Source organism: Rana temporaria, chromosome 6, assembly GCF_905171775.1.
Source record: "Rana temporaria chromosome 6, aRanTem1.1, whole genome shotgun sequence".
Taxonomy (NCBI): domain Eukaryota; kingdom Metazoa; phylum Chordata; class Amphibia; order Anura; family Ranidae; genus Rana; species Rana temporaria.
The window spans coordinates 208,283,504-208,307,944 of NC_053494.1; the positions used below are offsets into that span (position 1 = coordinate 208,283,504).

The following is a 24,441-nucleotide window of genomic DNA, read 5'->3' on the forward strand; positions in this document are numbered from 1 at the left end:
TAGGTAGATTCAGGTACGTTCGCGTAACTTTGCGGCGGCGTAGCTTAAGGAATTTAAGCTACGCCGCCGTAAGTTAGCGAGGCAAGTACATGATTCACTCTGGGGCATATTCTTAAAGATCTGAGGCGGCGGGACGTATGTCCTTTACGTTACGCCGCCGCAAGTTTAAGTGGCAAGTGCCTGACTCCCAAACCACTTACCTGTAAACTTGCGGCGGCGTCGCGTAAAGTCCACCCGCGCAAGCCCTCCTAATTCAAATGATCCTGGTAGGGGGCGTGGATCATTTAAATTACGCGCCGATCGTAATGCGCATGCTCCGTCGGGTAAATTACCCGACGTGCATTGCGCTAAATGACGTCTCACGGACGTCATTTGTTTTGACTGTAACGTAAATGGCGTCCAGCGCCATTCACGGACGACTTACGCAAACGACGTTAAATTTTCAAATTTCGACGCGGGATCGACGGCCATACTTAACATTGAGTACGCCACCTAGGGGGCATGTTTATCTTTACGCCGCATATCGCTTACGGAAACGACGTTAAAACACTACGGCGGGCAAGCGTACGTTAGAGAATCGGCGTGACTAGTCATTTGCATATTCTACGCTGACCGCCACCTAGCGGTCAGCGTAAATATTGCAGCCTAAGATACAACGGCGCAGGCCGTCGTATCTTAGGCATGTTTAAGTGTATCTCAGTTTGAGAATACACTTAAACATAGGATCGGACTTACGTCGGCGTATCTGCTGATACGCCGGCGTAAATTATTTGAGAATATGGCCCAATGTACTTGCCTGCTAAGTTACGTCGGCGTAGCCTGAATCGGCGGGCGTAAGGGCGCCTAATTCAAATGTCTTGGAGGGGGGCGTGTTTTATGCTAATGGCGCTTGACCTCACGTTTTTTTTACGTTCTTTCAAACTGCGCATGCGCCGGGCGCCTACATTTCCCAGTGTGCATTGCGGCTAAGTACGCCGCACGGGCCTATTGATTTAGACGTGGACGTAAACGACGTAAATCCCGATTCGCGAACGACTTACGCAAACAACGTAAAAAAATTAGAATCTCGCGGCGGGAACGGCGGCCATACTTTAACATTGTTATTCCACCTAATAGGGGGAATAACTTTAGGCCTGCTAATGCCTTACGGAAACGGCGTAAATCGACTGCGGCGGCCGGGCATACGTTCGTGAATCGGCGTATCTCCTCATTTACATATTCTACGCCGGCCGCAATGGAAGCGCCACCTAGCGGCCATCCGAAGTATTGCAATCTAAGATAGGACGGCGCAAGCCGTCTTATCTTAGATATGTTTAAGCGTATCTCTGTTTGAGAATACACTTAAACATAAGTCGGCGTAGATTCTGAGTTAGGTCGGCTTATCTACTGATAAGCTGGCCTAACTCTTAGTGAATCTACCTATAGGACAAGAAGGGGGGGCGACGTATACAATAAAGTGTATGAAATCTATCAATTCACATTAAAGTCATCCCTTGCAGTGCAATAATAATACTGCGAATGAGCTGACGCGCGCCTTCAATACCGGGGGGCATCCCCCTCCCTTCCTGCCCAGGCCAAATTTTCAGCTTTCAGCGCTGTCGCCCTTTGAATGACAGTTGAGCGGTCGTGCGACACTTTACACGTACGAGTATCACACAGGTAGAGCTTTCTTTTGGTGGTATTTAGTCATCGCTGGGAGTTTTTTATTTTTTTTGCTAAAGAAACAAAAAAGACCGAATTTTTTTGAAACAAAAACATTTTCCATAGTTTGTTATAAAATTTTGCAAACAGGTAATTTTTTTTTTCCTCCGCTGATGAGGCAGCACTGATAGGCACCGATGAAGCTGAACTTATAGGTGGCGCTGATGGGCACTGATAGGCTGCACTGAAGGGTACTGAGAGGTGGCACTGATAGGCAGCACTGATGATAAGGCATTGAATTTCAGAAATGATGGGCACTGATAGGCTGCCCTGATGGGCACTGAGAGGTGGCACTGTAGGCGGCACTGATAATGAGGCACTGATTGGCAGCCCTGATAGGTGGTACTGGTGGGCACTGATTATCAGTACTGATAGGTGGCACTGGTGGGCACTAATTAGCAGCACTGGTGGGCACTGATAGGTGGCACTGGTGGGCACTGATTATCAGTACTGATAGGTGGCACTGGTGGGCACTAATTAGCAGCACTGGTGGGCACTGATAGGTGACACTGGTTGGCACTGATTAGCAGTCCAGCACTGCTTCTCTCTTTAATCCCCATGAACGGAACAGACTACATTGATGGGCACTGGTGAGGCTGAGCTGATGGGCACTGATTAGGCTGCATTGATAGACACTGATTAGGCTGCATTGATGGACACTGATCAGGCTGCATTGGATGGGCACTGATGAGGCTGTACTGAATGGCACTGGTGACGTTGCATTGATGGGCACTGATGAGGATGCATTGGATGAGCAGTGGTGAGGCTACACTGATGGGCACTGGTGAGGCGATGGAGATCACAGAGGTGTGGCGATGGAGATCACAGAGGTATGGCGATGGAGATCACAGAGGTACGGCGATGGAGATCACAGAGGTATGGAGATGGAGATCACAGAGGTACGGCGATGGAGATCACAGAGGTACGGCGATGGAGATCACAGAGGTATGGAGATCCCAGAGGTATGGGGATGGAGATCACAGAGGTGTGGGGATGGAGATCACAGAGGTACGGCGATGGAGATCACAGAGGTATGGCGATGGAGATCACTGAGGTAAGGCGATGGAGATCACAGAGGTATGGCGATGGAGATCACAGAGGTATGGAGATCACAGAGGTACGGCGATGGAGATCACAGAGGTATGGAGATCCCAGAGGTATGGAGATGGAGATCACAGAGGTACGGCGATGGAGATCACAGAGGTATGGCGATGGAGATCACTGAGGTAAGGCGATGGAGATCACAGAGGTATGGAGATCACAGAGGTACGGCGATGGAGATCACAGAGGTATGGAGATCCCAGAGGTATGGAGATGGAGATCACAGAGGTATGGCGATGGAGATCACAGAGGTATGCGATGGAGATCACAGAGGTATGCGATGGAGATCACAGAGGTATGGAGATCCCAGAGGTATGGAGATGGAGATCACAGAGGTATGGCGATGGAGATCACAGAGGTATGGAGATCACAGAGGTACGGCGATGGAGATCACAGAGGTATGGAGATCCCAGAGGTATGGAGATGGAGATCACAGAGGTATGGCGATGGAGATCACAGAGGTATGCGATGGAGATCACAGAGGTATGCGATGGAGATCACAGAGGTATGGAGATCCCAGAGGTATGGGGATGGAGATCACAGAGGTATGGCGATGGAGATCACAGAGGTATGGAGATCCCAGAGGTATGGAGATGGAGATCACAGAGGTACGGCGATGGAGATCACAGAGGTATGGCGATGGAGATCACAGAGGTATGGCGATGGAGATCACAGCGGTATGGGGATGGAGATCACAGAGGTATGGAGATCCCAGAGGTATGGGGATGGAGATCACAGAGGTATGGAGATCCCAGAGGTATGGAGATGGAGATCACAGAGGTACGGCAATGGAGATCACAGAGGTATGGCGATGGAGATCACAGAGGTACGGCGATGGAGATCACAGAGGTATGGGGATGGAGATCACAGAGGTATGGAGATCACAGAGGTATGCGATGGAGATCACAGAGGTATGGAGATCCCAGAGGTATGGGGATGGAGATCACAGAGGTATGGCGATGGAGATCACAGAGGTATGGAGATCCCAGAGGTATGGAGATGGAGATCACAGAGGTACGGCGATGGAGATCACAGAGGTATGGCGATGGAGATCACAGAGGTATGGCGATGGAGATCACAGCGGTATGGGGATGGAGATCACAGAGGTATGGAGATCCCAGAGGTATGGGGATGGAGATCACAGAGGTATGGAGATCCCAGAGGTATGGAGATGGAGATCACAGAGGTACGGCAATGGAGATCACAGAGGTATGGCGATGGAGATCACAGAGGTGTGGCGATGGAGATCCCAGAGGTATGGGGATGGAGATCACAGAGGTATGCGATGGAGATCACAGAGGTATGGAGATCCCAGAGGTATGGAGATGGAGATCACAGAGGTATGGCGATGGAGATCACAGAGGTATGGAGATCACAGAGGTACGGCGATGGAGATCACAGAGGTATGGAGATCCCAGAGGTATGGAGATGGAGATCACAGAGGTATGGCGATGGAGATCACAGAGGTATGCGATGGAGATCACAGAGGTATGCGATGGAGATCACAGAGGTATGGAGATCCCAGAGGTATGGGGATGGAGATCACAGAGGTATGGCGATGGAGATCACAGAGGTATGGAGATCCCAGAGGTATGGAGATGGAGATCACAGAGGTACGGCGATGGAGATCACAGAGGTATGGCGATGGAGATCACAGAGGTATGGCGATGGAGATCACAGCGGTATGGGGATGGAGATCACAGAGGTATGGAGATCCCAGAGGTATGGGGATGGAGATCACAGAGGTATGGAGATCCCAGAGGTATGGAGATGGAGATCACAGAGGTACGGCAATGGAGATCACAGAGGTATGGCGATGGAGATCACAGAGGTACGGCGATGGAGATCACAGAGGTATGGGGATGGAGATCACAGAGGTATGGAGATCCCAGAGGTACGGAGATGGAGATCACAGAGGTGTGGCGATGGAGATCCCAGAGGTATGGGGATGGAGATCACAGAGGTGTGGTGATGGAGATCACAGAGGTACGGAGATGGAGATCACAGAGGTGTGGCGATGGAGATCCCAGAGGTATGGCGATGGAGATCACAGAGGTATGAGGATGGAGATCACAGAGGTATGGCGATGGAGATCACAGAGGTATGAGGATGGAGATCACAGAGGTACGGCGATGGAGATCCCAGAGGTATGGGGATGGAGATCACAGAGGTGTGGCGATGGAGATCACAGAGGTATGGCGATGGAGATTACAGAGGTATGGCAATGGAGATCCCAGAGGTATGGCGATGGAGATTACAGAGGTATGGCGACGGAGATCACAGAGATATGGCGATGGAGATCACAGAGGTATGGGGATGGAGATCCCAGAGGTATGGGGATGGAGATCCCAGAGGTATGGGGATGGAGATCCCAGAGGTATGGGGATGGAGATCCCAGAGGTATGGGGATGGAGATCCCAGAGGTATGGGGATGGAGATCCCAGAGGTATGGGGATGGAGATCACAGAGGTATGGGGATGGAGATCACAGAGGTATGGGGATGGAGATCACAGAGGTGTGGAGATCCCAGAGGTGTGGGGATGGAGATCCCAGAGGTATGGGGATGGAGATCCCAGAGGTATGGGGATGGAGATCCCAGAGGTATGGGGATGGAGATCACAGAGGTATGGGGATGGAGATCCCAGAGGTATGGGGATGGAGATCCCAGAGGTATGGGGATGGAGATCCCAGAGGTATGGGGATGGAGATCACAGAGGTGTGGGGATGGAGATCACAGAGGTATGGGGATGGAGATCCCAGAGGTATGGGGATGGAGATCACAGAGGTATGGGGATGGAGATCCCAGAGGTATGGGGATGGAGATCACAGAGGTATGGGGATGGAGATCACAGAGGTATGGAGATCCCAGAGGTGTGGGGATGGAGATCCCAGAGGTATGGGGATGGAGATCCCAGAGGTGTGGGGATGGAGATCCCAGAGGTATGGGGATGGAGATCCCAGAGGTATGGGGATGGAGATCACAGAGGTATGGGGATGGAGATCACAGAGGTATGGGGATGGAGATCCCAGAGGTATGGGGATGGAGATCACAGAGGTATGGGGATGGAGATCCCAGAGGTATGGGGATGGAGATCACAGAGGTATGGGGATGGAGATCACAGAGGTATGGAGATCCCAGAGGTGTGGGGATGGAGATCCCAGAGGTATGGGGATGGAGATCCCAGAGGTGTGGGGATGGAGATCCCAGAGGTATGGGGATGGAGATCACAGAGGTGTGGCGATGGAGATCCCAGAGGTATGGGGATGGAGATCACAGAGGTGTGGCGATGGAGATCACAGAGGTATGGGGATGGAGATCCCAGACACACTTACATGAGACCAAGCCGGACCAAGGGAACAATGTAAAAATTGCCATACCTGAAATTTGTAGTCAGAAGGCTTTTTATCTTAATGCATTCTATGAGCCCCATCTCTATCCAACAATGTTGCGGCAGTGTCTCGGCTGCCTGAGACTCTCCCTCCTCATTGGCTGAGACAGCAGAGCGGCACCGTTGGCTCCTGCTGCTATAAAAGTCAGTGAACCAATGAGGAGAGAGAGGGGGTGGGGCCGGGCCAAGGCTCCTTGTCTGAATGGAGCTCAGCTTGGGTGCCCCCATTGCAAGCTGATTTGCTGAGGGGGCACTCGACAGGGGGGACGGGCCAGGAGCACAGAGGAGGGACCCGAGAAGAAGAGGATCGGGGCTGCTCTGTGCAAAACCACTACACAGCAGGTAAGTATAACATGTTTGTTATTTTTAAGTCCTGCCAACAGTGATAGGCTGAAGATGTCTGCTGACCCTCCCAGATGACCCAACCGCTGCAGTGATGTCGTCCTTATTGAATAATAATATTATCAGTAATAAAAAAACAAAGAAATCTTGGGGTCCAGTATTCTTATTACATTTTTTTTATTTTTTTATGAAGACATTTCAGAGTTATAATGAATATGACATTCTTGGACATCCAGTTTTTGGCTTATACTGGGTTGGTTTTATATATATACATACAGTGGAACCTCGGATTACGAGCATAATTCATTCCAGGAGAACGCTCGTAATCCAAAGCACTCGCGTATCAAAGCGTGTTTCCCCATAGAAGTCAATGGAAACGAAAATAATTTGTTTCCGCATTGACTTCAATGGCATGCAATGCAGCATGTGGCCAGAGGTGGGGGGGGGGGGCGCCGGAGAGCCAGCTTGGGCATGAAATCGGAAAACATTGGAAAGGCTTGGGGACGGAGTATTTCCGGGTTTTTCCAAGCATTTCCGAAACGACTCCGAACAGCTCTGATGGGCTCAGCTTGGCTCCGGCACCCCCCCACCTCAGGCCAAACGTGGTACTGCACACCGCTGTGGCTTGAATCCTGCTCATTTTGCAAGACAACACTCGCAAAGCGAGTGAGGATTTTTTTTTTAAATGCTCATATTGCGAAACGCTTGTTAACCTCGTTACTGTTGTACCTTCATTAACCACTTAACGACCACCGCACGACGATATACGTCGGCAGAATGGCACGGCTGGGCAGATGGACGTACCGGCACGTCCTTTACATTTACCCAGCCGTGGGTCGCGGGCACGCACCCGCAACGCGGTCTGAAGCTCCGGGACCGCGAGACCCGCGGACCCGATCGCCACTGGGGTCCCGCGATCGGTCCCCGGAGCTGAAGAACGGGGAGAGCCGCGTGTAAACACAGCTTCCCCGTGCTTCACTGTGGCGGCGTCATCGATCGTGTGATCCCTTTTATAGGGGAGACTCAATTGATGACGTCACACCTACAGCCACACCCCCCTACAGTTGTAAACACACACTAGGTGAACCCTAACTCCTTCAGCGCCCCCTTGTGGTTAACTCCCAAACTGCAACTGTCATTTCCACAATAAAGAATGCATTTCAAATGCATGTTTTGCTGTGAAAATGACAATGGTCCCAAAAATGTGTCAAAATTGTCCGAAGTGTCCGCCATAATGTCGCAGTCACGAAAAAAATCGCTGATCACCGCCATTAGTAGTAAAAAAAAATAAAAATGCAATAAAACTATCCCCTATTTTGTAAACGCTATACATTTTGCGCAAACCAACCAATAAACGCTTATTGCGATTTTTTTTACCAAAAATATGTAGAAGAATACGCATCGGCCTAAACTGAGGGAAAATTATTATTTTTTATATATTTTTGAGGGATATTTATTATAGCAAAAAGTAAAAAATATTGCATTTTTTTTCAAAATTGTCGCTCTATTTTTGTTTATAGCGCAAAAAATAAAAACCGCGGAGGTGATCAAATACCACCAAAAGAAAGCTCTATTTGTGTGAAAAAAGGAAGCTAATTTTGTTTGGGAGCCACGTCGCACAACCGCGCAATTGTCAGTTAAAGCGGCGCAGTCCCGAATCGCAAAAAGGGGCCTGGTCCTTTACCTGCATTTTGGTCCGGGGCTTAAGTGGTTAAAGGTAACCATATTGCTACACTAAGGCTGCATTCACACCTGAGCGTAGGTCGTTCGGCCGTTTTTTCCGGCGTTTTGTTGTATTCATGCTTATTTGCGCATTTGCATACATCATCGTCCAACTGTACTTCGACGTTTTTTATTTTAGCCAATAGGAAAAATGATCATCTTTTCATCACTTGTTGCTATGTTGGTAGATTTTTTTTATCTTCTGCCTGGGTGAAATGTTCTATTGATTGAAGCGACGAAACGCCCATAGCAAACGCTCGTTGTCGCGCTAGTCGCTTGAATCGAGCGTTTCCATTACTTTCTATGGGAAATAGAAACGCTTAAAAACGCCAAAAACCGCCCGATTCGCCCGACAAAAAAGGGTCCGGAACTTGTTTGAGCTTCAGGCGTTCGGCGGCAGGCGTTTTGGAGTGGAGATGTGAACCATCTCCATAGGGAATAATGTATTTTTTCCCCTCTAGCGTTTTTGAGCGTCGCGCTTCAGGCGACAAAACGCTCAGGTGTGAATGCGGCCTTAGAGGCTCCTCTCTTCTTTTTTATACTCAGCTGTGACATGACGCTACTCTTATATCAAGACATCGCTTGTATATCAAGGCAAAATGTATTAATACATTTTGCTTGTCTTGTAAAACGCTCTCAAACCAAGTTACTCTCAAACCAAGGTTTTACTGTATCTCTAGATGAATTTTCACAATTCCTCTTCATTTATTTCAGTTTTGTGTATTGTAAACACTACTAGTTTTTGCTGCACTTTCACTATTGTTCACTTTTTGGAGACATTTATTACTCACAGTAGCGCGAAGGACATTATTTACTTAACCTTTACTATATCTCTACCTACACTTTATTCTTTCCTACAGAAATGAATGTTGACCCATCAGCACGTCTGGGAACTCTCTGGATTTGGTTCAGAGACTCCAGCCTTTCGATTTGCCTGCTGGCTCTGCGAGCCACTGGGAGTTTCCTTGGGCTCTGCTGCTATAGGTCCGTCTTTAAGGCAGGGCAAAAGGGGAAGCTGCCCTGGGCCCTGCCATTGTTGTGGGGGCCCAAAGCAGCTGCCTTATACTTGCCAACTATCCCAGTTTAAATTCCCTTGTCCCTTGAAGTTTTAGTCCTGTGCTGTGTCCTGATATCTCAGTGTGAAGTGCTGCTACTAATGCTGCCCCGCTCTGCCCTATTGTTGTGTACAGATGACTCACCTGCAGACCCTGGGGTAGATTCAGGTACATTTGCCCATTTATTACGGAGGCGCAGCACACCGTTTTGCCGCTGCGCCTCCGTAAATTTCCTGCGCTACGCTTTATTCACGGAGCAGTAGCTCCGCAAATTGCGTGGGCGCTGCTGAAAAATGCCCGGCGTAAGAGCGCGCAATTTAAATGATCCCGTAGGGGGCGTGGATCATTTAAATTAGGCGCGTTCCCGCTCCGAACGTAGTGCGCATGCTCCGTCGGGAAACTTTTCCCGACGTGCATTGCGGCAAATGACGGCGCAAGGACGTCATTTGCTTCGAAGTGAACGTGAATGGCGTCCAGCGCCATTCACGATTCACTTACGCAAACGACGTTAAATTTTAAATTCGCGACGCGGGAACGACGGGTATACGTAGCATTGGCTGCCCCTGCTAATAGCAGGGGCAGCCTTACGCAAAAACCGACGTACGCAAACGACGTAAACTGCGTACGCAGGGCTCGCGTAGGGTTGTGAATCGGCGTTAGTATGCAATTTGCATACTATACGCTGACCACTACGGGAACGCCCCCTAGCAGCCATCGTAAGAATGCAGCCTACGATATGACTAGCATAAGAGCCTTATGCCAGTCATATCTTAGGCTGCCGTCGGCGTATCGAGGTTCCTGAATCAGGAGCATTCGAAAAAAAAAAACGGCGCAAGTAAGCAATTGCGCTGCGTAACTATGGTTACGCAGGCGCAATTGCTACCTGAATCTACCCCACTGTGTTTACATGCAAATAACCGTCATTCATATGTAAATAGTGGCAGAATCCATATGTAAATAGTCAAGGCCGGTGGCATTCATATGTAAATAAAGGCGGCATTCATATGTATATCACCGTTTCTTCAGCAGCTATGCCGTGACCTGCGGCTCCCACGCGCATGCATGCATGTCATCGCGGCTCTGGCCAATCGCAGTGCCAAAGCCCTCGAACCCAGAAATAACTCCGGGAGACATGTCGCCGGTTACAGCGGTGTGCGGGGGGCGCTGAAACAGTATTTCATCTAAGGCAAGTATTTCATAATGAGCTAGTATGTGGGCGGATTTGCGACGCATTAGCGGCCGAGAAAGGATTTAAAATGCCCTGAAGCAGCGCATTGCGGGCGGTACAGCCGCGCTTTCCCATTGATTTCAATGGGCAGCAAACGATGGAGGAGCGGTAAACACACCGCTCCTTCACCGCTCCAAAGATGCAGGACTTTTTTTTACCATCCTGCTAGCGCAACGCTCCAGTGTGAAAGCCCGAGGGGCTTTCACACTGGAGACAATGGAGCAGCTTTTTAAGGGCGGATTGCAGGCGCTGTTTTTAACCACTTCCCGACGGCCGCATGTATATGTACGTCCACAATATGGCACGTACAGGCAAATGGGCGTACATGTACGTCCTTGCCTTTCCGCGGGTCCGGGGTCCGATCGGGACCCCCCCCCCCCCGCTACATGCAGCAGTCGGGTTCCCTCGGGGAGCGATCCGGGACGACGGCGCGGCTATTTCTTTATAGCCGCTCCGTCGCGATCGCTCCCCGGAGCTGAAGAACGGGGAGAGCCGTGTGTAAACACGGCTTCCCCGTGCTTCACTGTGGCGGCGTATAGATCGAGTGATCCCTTATATAGGGAGACTCGATCGATGACGTCAGTCCTACAGCCACACCCCCCTACAGTTGTAAACACACACTAGGTGAACCCTAACTCCTACAGCGCCCCCTGTGTTTAACTCCCAAACTGCAATTGTCATTTTCACAATAAAGAATGCAATTTAAATGCATTTTTTGCTGTGAAAATGACAATGGTCCCAAAAATGTGTCAAAATTGTCCGAAGTGCCCGCCATAATGTCGCAGTCATGAAAAAAATCACTGATCGCCGCCATTAGTAGTAAAAAAAAAAAAAATAATAAAAATGCAACAAAACTATCCCCTATTTTGTAAACGCTATACATTTTGCGCAAACCAATCGATAAACGCTTATTGCGATTTTTTTACCAAAAATAGGTAGAAGAATACGTATCGGCCTAAACTGAGGGAAATTTTTTTTTTTATATATGTTTTTGGGGGATATTTATTATAACAAAAAGTAAAAAATATAGCATTTTTTTCAAAATTGTCGCTTTATTTTTGTTTATAGCGCAAAAAATAAAAACCGCAGAGGTGATCAAATACCACCAAAAGAAAGCTCTATTTGTGGGGAAAAAAGGACGCCAATTTTGTTTGGGAGCCACGTCGCGCAATTGTCTGTTAAAGCGACGCAGTGCTGAATCGCAAAACCTGGCCTGGGCATTAAGCTGCCTAAAGGTCCGGGGCTTAAGTGGTTAATGTGAAAATGGTCTTAAACCAATAGTTCAAGTTTTGCGAACTGCTATTAGCCCCTCCCCTTTCCCCATCCCAATCCCAGCCCACTCTGGAAAGTTCCCAGGTATGCACATTAGACATTGCAGCCCTCATAAATGTATCATGGGCTCCCTCTGACCTGCAGAACAGACTCTTGACACAAGAGGGCGCACCAGGTTTAGTCATTGGCGCAGCCATATATAGCAAAGTGCAATATCTAATGTAATGGAACTATCGGAAACGTCAATTCACCGAGCTTCTCGGGAGTAAAGCTTTGCGTGTATCTGTCACATCCACATTTCAGTATGCAAAAATCTCAGCGATATATATATAGTGTCCAATGAAGAAGGTCCACCATAGACGCGCCTCATTGCCGTAACCCCGGGGGGATGTTGTAGTATTCCGGCTGTCCATAGGAGAACTGCATGTGTCGTCCACGGGACAGGAAGTGAGCTCCGTGGGCAAGGCAGCATGTCCATAACTGCAATAAAAAAGGAGAATTTTTTATTGAGAAGACTACTTTTAAAGAAGAACTCCGCTAAACAGTACTGGTCCCTGATAGGATTACCAAATCCAAAGCAACCTCAGAAAGAATAAAAGATACATCTGGTTGGAAACAATCTTTTTTTTCTTCTCACTGACCACCAATGTAAGGGACATTCTTCCCACTGATCACCAATGTAAGGAACATTCTTCCCACTGATCACCAATGTAAGGAGCATTCTTCCCACTGATCACCAATGTAAGGAACATTCTTCCCACTGATCACCAATGTAAGGAACATTCTCCCCACTGATCACCAATGTAAGGGACATTCTTCTCACTGATCACCAATGTAAGGAACATTCTTCTCACTGATCACCAATGTAAGGGACATTCTTCCCACTGATCACCAATGTAAGGAACATTCTTCTCACTGATCACCAATGTAAGGGACATTCTTCCCACTGATCACCAATGTAAGGAACATTCTTCCCACTGATCACCAATGTAAGGGACATTCTTCTCACTGATCACCAATGTAAGGAACATTCTTCTCACTGATCACCAATGTAAGGAACATTCTTCCCACTGATCACCAATGTAAGGAACATTCTTCTCACTGATCACCAATGTAAGGAACATTCTTCTCACTGATCACCAATGTAAGGGACATTCTTCCCACTGATCACCAATGTAAGGAACATTCTTCCCACTGATCACCAATGTAAGGGACATTCTTCTCACTGATCACCAATGTAAGGAACATTCTTCTCACTGATCACCAATGTAAGGAACATTCTTCTCACTGATCACCAATGTAAGGAACATTCTTCCCACTGATCACCAATATAAGGAACATTCTTCTCACTGATCACCAATGTAAGGAACATTCTTCCCACTGATCACCAATGTAAGGAACATTCTTCTCACTGATCACCAATGTAAGGAACATTCTTCCCACTGATCACTAATGTAAGGGACATTCTTCTCACTGATCACCAATGTAAGGGACATTCTTCCCATTGATCACCAATGTAAGGGACATTCTTCCCACTGATCACCAATGTAAGGGACATTCTTCCCACTGATCACCAATGTAAGGAACATTCTTCCCACTGATCACCAATGTAAGGAACATTCTTCCCACTGATCACCAATGTAAGGAACATTCTTCCCACTGATCACCAATGTAAGGGACATTCTTCCCAATTTTGTTTATTAAAAGTCTTGCAAACAAAAAGCATAAAATCACTATAAGATATACATAAATATACACATGTTTACATAAATGAAAATAAATATAGCAAATCTGCTCTCAAACAAAAGACTTTACAGCAAAGCAAAAATTATGTAATCACCGGGAAAATAAATCTTAATACAAACTCACACCACTACACCAGACAAACCTGCAAGGTCAAGAAACAAACCCGCACCCATTATGCATGCAGCCCTTCTAAGAAACGTCCAACACCATACATCCACCTATTTCTACCTCAATTACCCGCCGGCGCGTTGCCATATCGGTTTCAAAAAGTACCGCAACTCCGCTGCAGGGCTCAGCCGCAAGAGACCAAAAGGAGGGACCGCATCTCCACTCCCTTTTTGCCAGATGGACATGGGCCAAAGTATGGAGCCAGGTCTCTTGCAAAAATAAAATCTCGGCATCAAACTCGCTGAGCAAAAATAAGGCCATATCACAAGCTCTTGCAGATTTAATGCTGGCGACATTAATGGTCGCCACCTTTATCGGAGGGGGAACTGCCATCAGGATGATTGGGGTAGTCGTTTCTTGACCTTCACCACACTCTCATCACCAGAAACCGCTCTCTTCAAACAACGTGACTCCCCCTCATCCATAGATGAAAAAGAAGAAGACAAAGACATCTCATCACCCGACAACACAGAAAAGGTGTTACCAAGGGGAACCCCTCTTGGATCCAACTCTGAGGAAGAGACGACCGGTTTTCTTGTCTTTCTCTTCATTTTTTTCCTCCTCCTAATCTTCTCCCACCCCTCCTCATCCGAATCCCCATCAACGGAATGTGAGACATGGGGTATGGACACCCTTCCATCAGCCCCACCCCCATCCAGCACCCCCACATTCCCCTGACCACGCTTGCGCTGCCAAGGGGCAGGGACTGGAGGCTGAGTGGGAAGATCCGCTAAACCTGCCCCCCCAGCAGCCTCCGCCAGTCTGGAGGATCTACGAATAGATGGATTAGGGACAAGAGGGACAGATTTAGGGACCACATCTCTAGGGGGAACATAAACAGATGTCACAGACACAGAAGGGACAGACTCAGGGACCACATCACTAGGGGGGACAGAAACAGATGTCACAGACACAGAAGGGACAATCTCAGGGACCACATCACTAGGGGGGACAGAAACAGATGTCACAGACACAGGAGGGACAACAAGAGTTTCAGTGGCCTCATCCTCCTTATCCAGCCTCTGCAGCTCAGCCTCCAACCCTGGCAGGTTATGTAATGCCTCCGGGCATTGACTGTAGGGGTGACCAAGTTTTTGGCACAAATTGCACCGAATGTCAGTACAGTCTTTAGCCAAATGGCCCAGCTCCTGGCACAAAGAACATTTCTTGCGGGTGCAGGTGGAAGCAAAATGGCCCTTGTCACCACATTTATTGCACACCTTAGGCTGACCCTGGTAAAAAATGGTCAGCCTATCCCTCCCCAGAAAGGCTGAACAGGGCAGATGTTGAACAACATTTCCCTGCACCCCCAATTTTAGTGACACTGTCCAGGCCCCTGTCCATATCCCATGCTGATCAAGGACCTTCCGCAGTGGAGCGAGGACCTCACCATATCGGCGTAACCATACTATCAAATCAGCCTCTGGGATGGATTCGTTACGCACGAGGATCGTCACTGATTTTATTAGAGGCTGCCTGGAAACCACCTTTGGCATCCAACCATTCCACTGCGGAAGGTCCCTGCGCCCCCTAAAACGTTCCCAAAACAAATCCAGACCCTCAGGTTTTACAAAGGATAAATCAAATTCCCAACTCCCAACGGGACAAATCAAAGCAAAAATGTCTGCGACTTTGAACCCCATTTCCAGGATCAACTCTGCCACCCTCCCCCTTACTGGTGGGGTCCCCTCCCCCTCCCACTTCAACTGGACCACGTTTCTCCGCTTATACCCACCAACCATCCCCCCACTAAAACCCCCCAAATTGTGACCACCAACATTTGCACCATTCCCCCCACCCTCCTTGGTGCGATTCCCCAAAACCGACGCGTAACTCCCAGCAGATAAACCATTGGTTTGTTTTGAACCATCTGACACATTTGCAGCAGATATCGATTGCACAGATTTGGTCTGAACAATCGGTGAGTCTTTCCTCTGCTGAGCAGGGGGAGGAATGTCATTTTTATTTTTCCCAGCAGTATTAACCCCTTCACCACCCACCACATCCATTGTTTTATCATTACTGTCATTCTTAGAACTTGCTGGAATATTCACAGTTCCTGCAGTCTTCCCAGCAGTGTCAGTTCCCACTGCTGTGCTTGTAGAAGCTTCAGCTGGTCGGTTCTCTTCTGTCAGGACAGGGTTGTCATCAGGGGATAGTGCAGGCTGGTCTGACACTGCAGCAGGTGAAACCTCCATGGCTTCTTCCACTGCACATGGTGCAATATGCTGATCCCCTCCCCCACCACAGGGAGGCTCAGGTGAGGCAATCTCATTGCTAGTAACAGGCATACCTTGTACAGAGGAACTACAGGTCCCAGCAGAAACTCCAGGCAGCGCTTTGCACAAGGCCTTCCCTTTCTGCTCCTCAGTCAGGACACCGTCCACCACAGCAGGTTGGGCAGACATGTTGGAAGGCAGTGAGGGGTGCTGAGATTTCTCCACCTGTACTGGCTTGGCTTCAGGGACTTCTGTAAAAGCAAGCTTGTTTGCTCTCAGGGGTGACTCCATCTCCTGGATACATTTCAGGGTGCCATGCTCACTCTCAACCCCATGGCTGGTTGCCGTCGGCGATTCCAAGCCCTGACATGGAGGGAGAGGTGCAGAGGCAGATGGACCCAGGTCATCCATTATCTGAGGCTCCTGCTGGTCCCTGGAACTTGCTGTCTGGCTGGCAAATCTCCTCTCATTATCAAACTTTTCTCCACTTTTATCTTTCAGCTTTTCCAATAATAAAGATTGTTCCTTTACCTTTTCCTCCAATTCCTGCAACTCAGGCTTCATGGCCAAACGATTTTTACTCCAGGCCTGGAAATACTTGATTTTGAAAGATTTGTGTTCAGCCTTCAAAATTTTAAGTTTTTCTTCAGCTCTTCCAATCGCCCTAAAACGATCAATGCTCTTCTGACTGAAGACATTTGCATCCACAGCAGGGCCTGGACCTACAGACAGATCCTCCACCTCCTCCTCACTAGGCCCCGTATCATCAGGGGGATCCGTCCCGGGGCCTCTCCCAGGATCAGACATTATTCCTGGGCCAAGCTAGCAGGCAAGGCCCAGGCTTGGAAAAGGTTGGATCTCTCAGAGAGCTCCTTGGGTGTGTCCTCCTCCTTCTTCCCACTGATCACCAATGTAAGGAGCATTCTTCCCACTGATCACCAATGTAAGGGACATTCTTCCCACTGATCACCAATGTAAGGAACATTCTTCTCACTGATCACCAATGTAAGGAACATTCTTCCCACTGATCACCAATGTAAGGAACATTCTTCTCACTGATCACCAATGTAAGGGACATTCTTCCCACTGATCACCAATGTAAGGGACATTCTTCCCACTGATCACCAATGTAAGGGACATTCTTCCCACTGATCACCAATGTAAGGGACATTCTTCCCACTGATCACCAATGTAAGGAGCATTCTTCCCACTGATCACCAATGTAAGGGACATTCTTCCCACTGATCACCAATGTAAGGGACATTCTTCCCACTAATCACCAATGTAAGGAACATTCTTCTCACTGACCACCAATGTAAGGGACATTCTTCCCACTGATCACCAATGTAAGGGACATTCTTCTCACTGATCACCAATGTAAGAAACATTCTTCCCACTGATCACCAATGTAAGGAACATTCTTCCCACTGATCACCAATGTAAGGGACATTCTTCCCACTGATCACCAATGTAAGGGGCATTCTTCCCACTGATCACCAATGTAAGGAACATTCTTCCCACTGATCACCAATGTAAGGAACATTCTTCTCACTGATCACCAATGTAAGGAACATTCTTCCCACTGATCACCAATGTAAGGAACATTCTTCCCACTGATCACCAATGTAAGGAGCATTCTTCCCACTGATCACCAATGTAAGGAACATTCTTCTCACTGATCACCAATGTAAGGGACATTCTTCTCACTGATCACCAATGTAAGGGACATTCTTCTCACTGATCACCAATGTAAGGGACATTCTTCCCACTGATCACCAATGTAAGGGACATTCTTCCCACTGACCACCAATGTAAGGGACATTCTTCCCACTGATCACCAATGTAAGGAACATTCTTCTCACTGATCACCAATGTAAGGAACATTCTTCCCACTGATCACCAATGTAAGGAACATTCTTCCCACTGATCACCAATGTAAGGAACATTCTTCCCACTGATCACCAATGTAAGGAACATTCTTCTCACTGACACCCAATGTAAGGGACATTCTTCTCACTGATCACCAATGTAAGGAGCATTCTTCTCACCGATCACCAATGTAAGGAACATTCTTCTCACTGATCACCAATGTAAGGAACATTCTTCTCACTGATCACCAATGTAAGGAGCATTCTTCTCACTGATCACCAATGTAAGGAACATTCTTCTCACTGATCACCAATGTAAGGGACATTCTTCCCACTGATCACCAATGTAAGGGACATTCTTCCCACTGATCACCAATGTAAGGAACATTCTTCCCACTGATCACCAATGTAAGGAACATTCTTCTCACTGACCAGCAGATAAATGAGGCCTGTCTCTCAATTACCACCAATGTAAAGGGGTTCTTCTCCCACAGCCTACCAATTTAATTTATTGTAATGACTTACTGTTCATGCCAATATGCCATAAACTATAGATACAGTAATAATCCGCAGGGGTTCCCGGGACCTGATTGAGAATGTAGAAGACAATCTCGAAGATCTAAGAAGACAACTACTTCTGAGTATGGTGGTCGGTGGTGGGTATGATCTCTATGGGTTTGGGCCAGGTTGCACATACATGGGTTCATAAGCAAGTTACAGGTGCAGGTCCGATGCTATCATTAGGTAACACACCCAGGTAGGTCTCCCCTGCTGGTACTTACCAGGTATAACGTGAAGAGGCCATAAAATAGGAGAATAAATCCAACCAGCACATACAGGCCAATGTATTTCACTGATGGGATGTAAATCACCACAAAATACAAGTTTATGGCGAGGATCAGTACAGTGAGCAAGATGGCGACCAGTTTACCGATTCTGCAGGGAGAAAAAAATGCCAATTAGTGGCGAGGAAAATAAGTCATGGTCAGGATAGGACGCTGTCAAGCCCCACCCAGATCAAACAAGCCCTGCCCACATTAACCACTTGCCGTCCAGACCAATTCTGATATATTTCTCCTACTTGTACAAATAATAATTTTCTTGCTAGAACATTAATTAGAACCCCCCCCCCCCCAAACATTATATATACAGTATCTTTAAGCAAAGGCCCTAGAGCAGTGGTCTCCAAACTGCGGCCCTGGGGCCAGATGTGGCCCTTTGCCTGCCTGGATCCGGCCCTGCCTGATTCCTCTTACTGTCATGAGACACTTTTTGTCCAACTGGCACCCAACAGCGGGGCATCATTTCTCCCCCTGACACCAATAATAGGGCATTATTCCTCCCAATGATACCAACGATGGGGCACTGTTCCTTCCCCTAATACCAAATATGGTGATGTTTATGCCCACTGATGCCTGGAAAATTTCCACTACCACTGGCCACAGTCCGGCCCCCCTAAAGTCTGAAGAATAATAAACTGGCCCTTTGTTTATAAAGTTTGGAGACCCCTGCCCTAAAGAATAAAATTGGTGGGTGTTGCAATTTTATATGTCACATGATATTTGCGAAGCAGTTTTTTAAATGCAAATGTTTCGGAAAAAATACACTTCACCTGACTGAAAAACATATACAGTATATACTTTGCGGTTTTCAATTAGTTTACCGGAGTTATAGCTGAAGATATCAGCCGTAACCCCCAGTCAGGGGCGGACTGACAACTCATGGGGCCCCCGGGCAATAGAAGAGTATGGGGCCCCTCTGGCTTACAGATGGCCACCACGCCAGGAGGCAGTGCAGAGGCAGGGCAGCTAAAATCTTGGGATCTATCAGGGACAGATCTAAAAAAAACACAGATTTTTACATACTGTCCCTGGTTTTACTGAGCCTGGCAACCCTGATGGGGCCCCCTAGTGGCATGGGGCCCTCGGGCAGTGCCCGAGTGACTCAATGGTCAGTCCGCCCCTGCCCCCAGTATCTTTATTTTTCAGCCGGCGGTTGGCTTTCTCATGAAAGCAATCTGAGCAGCTCATTAGCCACTGGATCCCCTTTCAAAGCGTCAAGAGGGGACATCTCCCACCTCCCGCCGGTGTTTCTCTCGGGCCTCCCGCCGGTGTCTCTCTAGCTTACCGTTTCTGCCAGCTCACCCAAGAAACAATCTGACGGCGCCGACAGCTGGCCACAGAGGCAATGATAGAATAAACAGGTAATCTGTAAAGGCGTTTTTACGCATCGCCTATGGAGATTTTTAAGTACCGTATTTGCCGGCGTATAAGACGACCCCCTAATTTTCTAACCAAAATGTTGGTTTTGGGATATACTCGCCGTATAAGACTACCCCCTTCCTACTAGTCATGCCTCGCCTCACGGTGCCACCATTACATGCCAGACTATGCCACTACATGCCAGACTGTGCCCCATTGCATGCCAGACTGTGCCCCATTGCATGCCAGACTGTGCCCCAGTACATGCCAGACTGTGCCCTTACCTTATCCCAAGACATGCAGAATCGCGGCCGTACGATTTTTCAAAAGCCGCGCCTTCTACGTCTTCTGTTCCGTGATAGGCGGACACTAAACACAGGACGAGAGGGCCTCCGTGATAGGCGGACACTGAACACAGTGCCTCCTGGGAAGCTGAGTGTTTCCGCCTATCACGGAACAGAAGATGTAGGAGGCGCGGCTTTTGAAAAATCGTACGGCCGCGATTCTGGGATAAGGTAAGGTTAGGTTACCGGCGTATAAGACGACCCCCGACTTTTAAGAAGGTTTTAAGGGGTTAAAAAGTCGTCTTATATGGTTGTCCGTATGTGTTTAACTTTTATTTGTATATCTTTGTAAACCTGCATTGCATTTGTGCATCATTATGCCGCATACAGACGGTCGTTTTTTGTGATGAAAAAAAATGACGTTTTAAATCATGAAATAAAACGACGTTTTTGAAACTTCATTTTCAAAAACGACGTTGCCTACACACCATCGTTTTTTCACAATGCTCTAGCAAAGCGAGGTTACGTTTCACCACTTTTTTCCATTGAAGCTCGCTTCATAATTAGCTTCTGGGCATGCGCGGGTTGAAAAACGTCGTTTTAAACGACGTTTTTTGCTACACACGGTCAATTTCTGTGAAGTAAAAAACGACGTTTTGAAAAACGAAACAAAAAATTCAAGCATGTTCGAATTTTTTTGGTCGTTTTTTTTAAGACATAAAACAACGTTTTTGCCCACACATGATCATTTTAAATGACGTTTTTTAAAACGTAATTTTTTTTCATCACAAAAAACGACCGTCTGTATGCGGCATTAGAATAAATCCAATATTTGTTAAAAATAAAAAATGAAGTCTATGGGTTTTGCTGAACTGTGTGACTTCCTTTCTGAACGCACATCAAACGCAGGAGAACAAGGCCTGTTACATGACCAAGTTCCCTTTATATACAGATATACACACATACATGCCGTTGGTGAAATCGTGCATCAAAGGCCGCATGCTGGTAAAGGTGAGAACCGGGAGCAGGGCGAAGGGAAGCTGCAAAAATGGTTAATTAAAGAGATGTTATTATTTTATGGAAAATATACAAATATAAAACACATGTACAGACAAGAGTCACTTTGTAGAATCGTACATCAGCTTCATCAGTAATCTGTACTTAAAATGGAAGTAAACCCGCCTATCATTTTCAGCCAAGGAAGCTGCCATCTTGGCCTCTGTTTAATCTTCAACTGCCATGATGCTGCACATGTGATCAGTTATGACACCAGCCATTGGATGGTGTGACAGTTTGGTTGAGAGCACAACCAATGAGACAGTTAGCATTTCCGGCATGCCGGGATGTTACTGTCTTTGGAAACTATTAAATCATTGGGTTTACTTCCGCTTTAAAGCGGGGGTTCACCCTAAAAAAAAATTCTAACATTACATCCAGGATACTAACAACATTTACAGTATGCAGGTCTTTTTTTTTTAATAGCCGTACATACCGATATATTGTGATTTTCTCTGATTACTGCGGGACTGGGCGTTCCTATCTCTGGGTTAGATGATTGACGTCTGGTGAAACAGTTCCCATGTCGCACAAGGCGCGTCACCAGATTTCCGTAAATAGCCGAACTGCGAGTCGGCGCTATACGGCGCCTGCGCAGTCAGCTCTACGCAGCGGGCGCAGGCGCCGTATAGCGCCGACTCGCAGCTCGGCTATTTACGGAAATCTGGTGACGCGCCTTGTGCGACATGGGAACTGTTTCACCAGACGTCAATCATCTAACCCAGCGATAGCAACGCCCAGTCCCTCTGTCGAGAAATGCTCTCTATCGAATAGTGCCTGCGCAGGGCGGAGCCACAGCTCAGCTGAGTTGCCGATCAGCTGGAGTGACTCTCGATGGGAGATACCATTTCACAGGCACAATTGAAACCTATACAAAAAGTGGGGGGAGACCGTAGCTCTCACATTGTGCCTCGCTGTTGCGGGGCGGCTTTACAGTGTGCTGATGGTCCGGTTTCCCCGCTGTTTGTATAGGTTTAAATTGTGGCTGTGAAATGGTATCTCCCATCGAGAGATACCTCCTACGGTGTGTGCGCATGCGCCATGGAAAATCAGCAGTTGTGCTATGACGTACGGCGCCGTTCGTCCAGGGCACTATTCGATGGGGGGGGGGGGCACTTCTCGACAGAACACCGAGACAGGGGTCACCGGCAGGTGAAAAGACGTTTTCCGCCCAAGTGTAGGGCCAGGTGAAGTAATCTGGCCTTTCAGCAGACTCTAACGACGTGAAATGACCACAATGCTCCTGCCGCCTGTAGATTTTAATAAGAGGCTTACGTTCCCACCGGTACTTACCAGAATACTTTGAAGAACGTTGAGTAGATCGTTCATCACCGACAGGCTCTGGATGTTTTGAAACACGGCCACAAACACGGTAGGTATGATGGCGCAGGATCTGGTGAAGAGGACCCGGTAGAAGCGAGACCATTTCAGGTTCAGGAAACCCTACAGGAGATAAAAGAGAAGGGCGTCATTAGTAGTGTTGAGCAGAATACGCCATATTCGATTTCGCGATATATCTCGAATATATAGTCGAATATTCGAGATATATTCGCTAAATTCGAATATTCGTGATATTTTATCGAAATGAAATGATTGCGAATTTTCGCTATTGCGAATGCGAAAATAATTGCGAATTTTCGATAACTGCGGTAGGAGCACTCTGATTGGCTCAGAATATTCTTGATATTTTTTCGAAATTTCGCAAAATGCGAATGCGATATTTACTGCGCAATTTCGACAAATGCTGTAGGAGCGCTCTGATTGGCTCAGAATATTCGTGATATTTTACAATACAAAATAATTGCGAATATTCGGCAAATGCAGAAGGAGCACTCTGATTGGCTCAGAATATTCTTGATATTTTACAATAGAAAATAAAAAGTGTTTTGCATTGGTGGTGATTCTTTACTCTATCCATCTGTCACAGCCGTTTGTCAATCAAACACCTTGAAGATTGAACACGCTCATGCTGCATGCTTTGGACTTTTTTTCACTTCACATATCAAAGACATTTTTATGAAAGATTATTTTTCTATTATTGGGACTATATTTCTTTATATATTTGTTTCACTGTGTATTTCACAAGTTATTTGCGCTTGCTTATTTTATAATTTGCCCACATGTCTTGTCACTAGACATATTTTTTATTCTTGTAGAGCGACTCCATTTTCTGTCTTGTATTAATTTATGTTGTATAACATTTTTGAGTTGCTGCTGTATTCTCCCCTTTTTTTAAGGTATGCGCAATTTTTTCCTTCTTACAAAAAAAAATAATATCAAACATACAAATATTCATAACAGAAACATACACAAAGCCCCCCCCTTTTGCATCAGAGACAATCAGAGTTCTCCTACCACAGTTATCGAAAATTCGCAATCATTTTCGCATTCGCAATAGCGAAAAATCGCAATTTTTTTTTTTCAATTCGGCAACATAAAAGGATCGCCTCAGCTTAGCTACTCGGCCCAGGGTCTCTAATCATACCAGCAATGCTTTTAGACGTCGATAGAATGTGAACTGTTTTAAAAATCAAATTGAAAAAAATTGAATATTCGGAATTGCGAATATTCACCGCGAAATTCGAAATATATCACGAATACTCGAATATGCCATATTCGAGCCGAATATTCGCAATACGAATATTCGTGAGCAACACTAGTCATTAGGTGATTGAGGAAGGTGGGGGGGGGGCATAGGGGACAATGGGGGATCCGGGTTAGAACTTCATTATGTTGTGCTTTTATCTACACGTCACATCTTAACCCCTTTCATGACCAGACCGCTTTTTTGCTATTCAGCACTGCGCTACCTTAACTGATAATTACTCGGCATGTAACACTGAACCCAAATCCAAATTATATCATTTTTTTCACACAAAAAATAGTTTTTTTTGGTAGTCCAGCAGGGCTCTAGTCCTGCGGGAACGCGTGGGAACGGAGTTCCTGCACTTTTTTCACAGCAGGAACGCAGTTCCCTTTGCAGGATTAGAGCAGCCGAGCCGTCCGAGCCGATCCTTCACTAAGCGGCGATGCCCAGCTCGAGTCACTGTCAGGGGCAGGCGAACCTTAGGCCCCGTACACACGAGAGG

At 47.3% G+C, this 24,441-nt stretch overlaps 1 protein-coding gene across 1 annotated transcript in view; it reads right to left on the reverse strand.

Moving 5' to 3' along the window:
- Positions 1–11,722: 11,722 nt before the first annotated feature.
- Positions 11,723–24,441, reverse strand: part of SLC11A1 (solute carrier family 11 member 1) — a 48,803-nt gene continuing 36,084 nt past the window's right edge. The window contains exons 12-15 of the mRNA XM_040358188.1: positions 22,646–22,795; positions 21,263–21,336; positions 18,594–18,747; positions 11,723–12,290 (exon numbers count right to left, since the gene is read on the reverse strand). Coding sequence (XP_040214122.1) covers positions 12,177–12,290; positions 18,594–18,747; positions 21,263–21,336; positions 22,646–22,795 — 492 coding nt within the window. The 3' untranslated portion in view covers positions 11,723–12,176. The remainder of the gene's footprint in view (positions 12,291–18,593; positions 18,748–21,262; positions 21,337–22,645; positions 22,796–24,441) is intronic.